A 6700-nucleotide genomic window follows, 5' to 3' on the forward strand; every position below is an offset into this window, starting at 1 on the left:
GCAATGGCTCCTACTGCCTACTAATTAGATGCAAACTTCTCACCCCAGCAATCAGCACCTTCTATAATCTGGCCCTGGCCTCTCTCTCCCAGCCCTCCTGCACCCCTATCCTCTAACTTTCTGAAGGACTCTGTGAATATTTCCTGGGCTTTCCTATCTTGATACCTCTCCACCTAGAACAGTCTGAATGCCCAGGTCCACCAGGAGATATATGCCTATAGTTCTAATCCATCTACAGCCCCCATTCTCAAAGTCCTGATGATGACAGCTGTTCAGTGGCATTGGCATTTGACACTTTGAATGCACCGTCTTTTCCTGTTACTGTCTCTTCATGAACATACATCTTGTCCTCATCCAATCCTCTAACAAATACTTGTGGACCTACTTTGTGCTGGGCACCTTCTTCAATCCATCACTTTAGCCATTCCTCTCTTTGGGTCTTGACTGGGCCCATCATTTCTCCAAGATTTGATAAACATGCAGAAAGAAAATCTACATTCCATTCAAGTTTGTATCACAGGATCCCTGTCCCAGTGCCTGACACGGAGCTTATCACAAGGCAGGTACTAGACATTTGCTGAGCAAGTGGATGGATGCACCATTTCTCTGCAAACTGCTCCCTGCTGAGGGAAAGACTGCACAGGGAGACCGTGGCTGTCACCCTCACCTGGTGGCCACAGGACACACCAGGGGCAGGGTGTGAGCACTTACTCCAGCCAAGCACTGCGAAGTGCTGCAGGTAGCAAGTAACAGTTCCCATCCTTATGGGGATAATGGGATGAATCAACAACAGAAAGCAATCCACTAGAAAGGCACAATAGTAAGACCCCTTCCCAGAAGGAGGAGAGAGAAATCACTCTGAAATAGATCTGTACTGTACCTTACAGCATATCTTTCTCAGGATGAAGCAATAAGGTGGAAAACCCAGTGGCTTTGCAGGTAGTCAGACTCAGATTTGAAATCCAGTTCTCCTCCCTACAAACGGCACGTCCTTGGGCAAATTATTTAATCTCGTTTAGTGTCCTGACCTGTAAAACGGGGCCTCCGTCATGGACTTGTAAGGGTTTGCTGTGATAAAATATGCCAAGCACCCAGCATCTGGCACTTAGTAGGTGCCCAAAAACCTTAGGGTCTGTTCTCATGTGTGTGGCACTTCACGTTTCTATCCCTTGTAGCTAGCACAGTACTGCGCATGTAACCAGTGTCAAAAAGGTGTCAAGAATACATTGACCAAGTGGAATGTGAATTATAAACAAAAAAGGAAAAATAGGAACCTGGTCTCTGGGCAGACTCTGCCTAAAGACGTTGAAAAGCCCTGTGTTTATTTTGTCAAGTTGCCATGGCAGCACTGATGCTCCAGCCAGCTCCAGGGTTAGCAAGGATCAATTTGTCTTGTAACCATGGAAATTCCGGAGGTTCGGTGGGATCCAGAGGGGAAGGCAGACACAGTTCCTCTCCACTCTAGAAATAAGTCCTGGAAAGCCTCCTTAGTTTTCGTGCAGCTAAAACCATCATTATCTAAAATGATGTTTATATGATAATATTTATAAATATGGATTTAGGCACAGGAGATGTAAAATCAGGCAAAAAAAAAAAAAAAAAAAGGGAGGGGGACAGCAATGCTCAGAAGGACAATTAGCATCATGGAAAACTTAACAGGCTGCCAGAGAGCCGGGATCTAGACCCTCAGAGCTAACTTGGGGCTTCTGCGTCTTTCATGCTTCCATTTGCAGACTCGCTGTCCACACACAGCCTGGATTTTGCTGTCACTTTTCAAGCAGGCTTCCACTACAGGTGAAGCTTGGGGAAAAAGAAAGTGTCCCCTCAAACTTCATTCCCTGTAAAAGAAAACAGGAGCAGATGGGGTCCCTGCCCCACACCATGGAGACAGAAGGGAGCCTGGGTGGCCTCCCGACCTCTCTGCTCCCACCATAACCAACCAACACAACCAGAGAAGTTGCAAGATGTGGCTCTGGTAGACTGGGACTTACTCTCCCAAGCCAAATGCAGCCCTTCCCTGGAGCCAGCTCTGAGTCTTCTCTAGGGCCCCAGACTGATGGAGAAATCCGGGATTTGTCTTTGTTCTGGCTCAAGAGAGTTAAGGCACAGAAACAGAATCATCACCCAAGCTCAGAACTCCAGGGGATTCTGCTGGAGGAAAATTCAAGCTGTGAGAGATCTGTTTTTCCGGCCATTGGGAGCCTGTTTGTGTCGGCGGAGGGTTCCGGCCGCGCTGGGCACTGGTGGCTCCATTAGACTCTACACAAAGCAAAAGGGGACAAATGACCGCGGCGCGTCGACGCTTGGCGGGTCACGGTCACAAAGCGGGTCTCAGCGCCTTCCTCAGGCGGCGGCAGAGGGGGCGCTCGAGGTCACCGGCAAGAGACAGATTACCGGCGCCTCGGGAAAACAGAGCGGGGAAGAGCGAGACTGTGCGCCCATCCGCGTCCGCGCGGGTCTGAGCCGCCCCGGTCTTGGAGGGCTCCGGGACCCCAGAAGGGGGACAGCAGTGGGGGATGGGCAGGAAGGGGGCGACTCGGGTTGCCCAGGCTCCTCGCAGCCTCCCTGCCAGAGAGAGGGGCCCGAGTGGGAACAGCTCGAGCCACGGGGGTGCGGGGCGCGCAGCCCGCCCCACCCCGGGAGAGCCGCGATCGCCGCCCCCGACGCGTGCACCAGGTGGGGGTGCCCGGCTCGGGACAAAGGACCGGGACGCGGATCGCGGGCGGGCGCCACTGCCCAGTCCCAGCGTGGAGGGCGAGACCGTGGCCCCGAACCTCCCCAAACTTGGTAGCCCCGGGCGCGTGGGGAGGGCGCCCCGTTACCTGCGCGGCCATAAAGGAGAGATCCATGGTGTCGCTGTCGCCGCGGCTGTTGCTGCCGCCCGCGCTCGAGTCCTCGCTGCTGCAGCTGCCGCTGCGGGTCAGCAGCCTGCACAGTTGGCGGGGATCGGGCGGAGCAGCTAGCGTCCAGAGGCTGCACGGCGCCCTCGGCTGTCTCTGGGCTTCTGCCTCCAGACAGCTACTGGGCGGAGAGTCCGGAGCGCGGGGGCGGGCGGGGCGGGGCTGGGCGGGGCTCGGGGGACTGGGAGCCCCTCCACGTGACCACTCCCGGCCCCACCCCCGGGGCGGGGTCCGTCAGAAACCCCAAGCGCTCACAATCACCTCACTTCGTGCGCGGGATGGGGAAACTGAGGCCCGAGGCCGCCCCGCTGGTTGGTGCAAAAACCAGCCTGGAACCCAAGTCCTGAGCTGTTGGCGCCCCGCCCCGTGCAGTTGAGCCCAACCCACCCGGGGCTGTGGGCAGCTCTCTCTTGGGGCTGACACGTTATCCAGTGCCTGAGGACCAAGATCGGAGTGACCTGGCTTCCCACGCCAACGCTCCTCCCAGAGTCCAGTGTGCTCCCGGCTCGGCGAGGTTTAATCCTAGCTCTGCTTTGTTGTGCAGCTTGAACAAGATAGTGTCTTTGAGCCTAGATTTCCTCATCTGTGAAAAGACAATACAGAACCGAATAATTAAATGAGATAGGGAATATAGCACGCGGTGTCCTCAATAAATGAGAGCCCTAACATGGCTAATCATCCAATAGAGATGAGGCTGTGAGTGGTGTCTTCGAGGACTGCACGGTGCTCAAGTTGCACAGCGGGTAACTCTATGGCTCTCAGCTCAAACAAGTATCGAAAATTATGCAGATGCCACAGTTCAAGTAAGGGGAACAGTGTGTGTGTGTGTGTGTGTGTGTAGAGTACCACTGGTCCCTTCGGGTGGTATCTCTTCCAGGTACTTCACACTCATGGTCATCATGAGCCTCTGTGAGTGGCAGCCTGGGACTCCCAGACTTTGTCACAGGCAAGGAAGCTGTGGCACAGGGAGATGGAGGGGTTTGTTCAAGGTCCCCGGGCAGCTGGGGGCCCAGCAGGGACTGTGGCTGTGGGAATGGGACCAGAACCTCACTGACTCATAGAAGGCTCTCAGTATTATCTTTCCTATAACTTTCCTTTCTTTTCCTTCCCTTCCTTTCTCTGTCCTTTTCTTCCTCCTCTTCCTTCTCTCCTTCTCCCCCACCTGGCCCCCAGCACTTTTCTCTTTCTTCTCTCTTTTCACTTTTCCCGTCATGCTTGCCTTCTCCCTTCCTCCTCTGGTCTCTAAACCTTCCAATTCCCTGGCCCTCCCTTCCCTCCCTGTTTTCAGTCAGTACTGTGCTCGCCACACCCATCATTCCTGCCACCTCCCAGCGTCGTCCACACGGGGCATGCCCAAACAGTCCATGCCAAGAGCCTCCCACCTCCTCCCATGCTTCCTGTGGCCAATAGCAGAGCAGCCTGCCCAGGACGGTTCAGGGCTCCCCGTTTGCTGTAAGAAATATGTACATTTATTGTGAAGTGTCATACTTCACAATCAAAGGGTATGTATGTTGTGTGTGTGCAATTTGAAAAATAATGTAGCCTTGCATAGGTTAAAAAATGGAACAATAAAAAACAGTCTTCAAGTCCTGCTGTGTATCTCTCCTAAGGCATCTCCTACCTGCCCCGTTTCCAGGGTCACCTCCATCCTATTTAGTATTCATTCATGTCAATTATCTTGCTTTTCTTTATAGTTTTACCTTTACAATTTACCTGCTTTAACCCTTTGTAGAAAAATTAAATTGCTCTGAATCTGTTCTTCCATGTCTTCTCTGTTCCTTTCTCAGCATTATTTGCGTAGTTGATGTTTATTGTTTTTCAGTGCTACACAATGTCCCATTTGTATGTCTTTATCACAGTTTTTATTGATGCACTAGCCCTTTGATGGATACTTTGGTCATCTCCAGGTTTTCTGATAATGCCAAAAAAACAAACAAAAAAAAATGCTGCTATAAACACTCTCGATCTTGTCTTCGGATGCACAGGTGCAAGGGGTCCTCAGGGAATATGCTAGGAATGGAACAGTTGGGTCTTGTGGTCAGCTCCTCTGTGCTTTTACTAATTGATGCCCATTGTTTTCCAGTTTCTGATTTCCAAGGTGGTTTCGCCCATTTTATTATCCTACCTATAGCAGGCATGGGTTCTTATTGCTCTACAATTGACCAACACTTTGCATTGTCAGGATTTGTTTCTAAGTTTTGCAAGATGATACGATGAAGTAGTGTTTCATTCGGATTTGATCCTCATTTCTCTGACTGCTAATGACACTAAGCATCTTTTACACACCTATTGATCAGTTTCATTTCCTTTGATGAGAAATGCCTTTCATCAGGTCTTTCGTGCTTGTTTTAAAATTTTGCTTATTGTTTTTTTATTGACTCAGGAAAAGTATGTATATGTTTTAGGTACTAGTCTTGTTAGTTATAGGTTTTTAAGTATCATCTTTCATGTTTACATTTCTTTTCACTCTATTATATATTTTCATGAACAGAAGTAAATAATTTTAATTTGGTCAAAATTTATTAATATTTTCTTTTATAATTAGCCCTTGCTTAATAAATTATTTGCCAATTTGAGACCATAAGGATATTGTCCTGTAGTATTTTAGTAAAAATTTAAATACTTTTTCTCATATTTCAGCCTTGTATAACTAATGTATTGTGTGTAAGGCGGGAGTAAGGAAGCAATTTTATTTTTCTCATATTAATGTTCAATTATTCCAGCCCCATATTGACTAGATCGGCTCTTTCCTGTTGATCTGCAACACCAAGTTTATCAGGTGTCCATCCAGCTGTGAGTCTGTTTCTAGGCTGTTCTGTTCCATTGGTTGTTCATCTCTCTAATACTAATGCAATTCTGATTTAGTTACTCTAGTTTCATGCTAATTCATGTATGGGAGAGCAGGTTTCCTCACTGCATTCTTTGTTTCCTTACTACCTGTGGCTCTTTGCTCTTTGGATACATTTTAGGGTGACCTCGTCAGCTCCTCCAAGAAACCTGGACTTGAACACAATTCTATTAACTCTTTTTGGGTATCATTGACATATTACAGACAATAAATATTTCTCTTCAAGAACATGCCATATCTCTTTATATGCTTAACTTTTCTTTAGTATTTCTACATAAAGATCTTGCAAATCTTTTGCTGAAATCATTTCATGGTGCCTTTCTTAAAAATTTTTATTTTGAGATGATTATAGGCTCATGTGCAGTTGTAGGAAACAATACAGAGATCTCATGTACCCTTTATCCAGTTTCTCCCAATGATAACATCTTGCAAAATTAGAGTACAGTATCGGCCCAAGGATACTGACACTGATATAGTGAAGATACAGAACATTTCCATCACCACAAGCATTTCTCACTTTGCTCTTTTACAGGGAGACCTACTTCCTCCCTGCCCCACCCACTCTTTAACCGGGGGCAACCACTCATCTGCCCTCCCTTTCTATAATTTTGTGATTGCAAGAATGTTATAAAAGAATCATACAGTTTATACTCTTTTGAGATCGGCAGTTTTCACACAGCATAGTTCCCTGGAGGTCCATCCAGATCGTTGCCTGTATCAATAGTTTGTTCCTTTGTTCCTTTGCATTGCTGGATGTTATTCTATGTTATGGATGTATCATAGTTTGTTTAACCACTCACCTGTCAAAGGGCATCCTGGTTGTTTCTAGCTTTTGGCTGTTATGAATAATGCTGCTAGAGACATGGTGTATGGCTTTTTGTATAAACATGTCTTCACTTCTCTGGGATAAAGGCCCAGGATCATATGGTAGTTACAGTTTTCATTTCAAAGA

The 6700-nt window shown here is 48.1% G+C and overlaps 1 protein-coding gene across 3 annotated transcripts in view; it reads right to left on the reverse strand.

Moving 5' to 3' along the window:
* The window catches only part of C6H14orf132 (chromosome 6 C14orf132 homolog), a 49165-nt gene extending 46127 nt beyond the window's left edge, over positions 1-3038 (reverse strand). The window contains exons 1-2 of one of the 3 annotated variants that reach the window (XM_023205574.1): positions 2823-2958; positions 1992-2084 (exon numbers count right to left, since the gene is read on the reverse strand). In XM_023205574.1, coding sequence (XP_023061342.1) covers positions 1992-2084; positions 2823-2849 — 120 coding nt within the window. In that variant the 5' untranslated portion in view covers positions 2850-2958. Of the gene's footprint in view, positions 1-1991; positions 2085-2822 lie in introns of all 3 variants that reach the window. The other 2 variants (XM_023205576.1, XM_023205577.1) reach the window with 2 other exon arrangements.
* Between the last annotated feature and the right edge of the window lie 3662 nt (positions 3039-6700).

The sequence above is a fragment of the Piliocolobus tephrosceles genome, chromosome 6, assembly GCF_002776525.5.
Source record: "Piliocolobus tephrosceles isolate RC106 chromosome 6, ASM277652v3, whole genome shotgun sequence".
NCBI classification, from domain to species: domain Eukaryota; kingdom Metazoa; phylum Chordata; class Mammalia; order Primates; family Cercopithecidae; genus Piliocolobus; species Piliocolobus tephrosceles.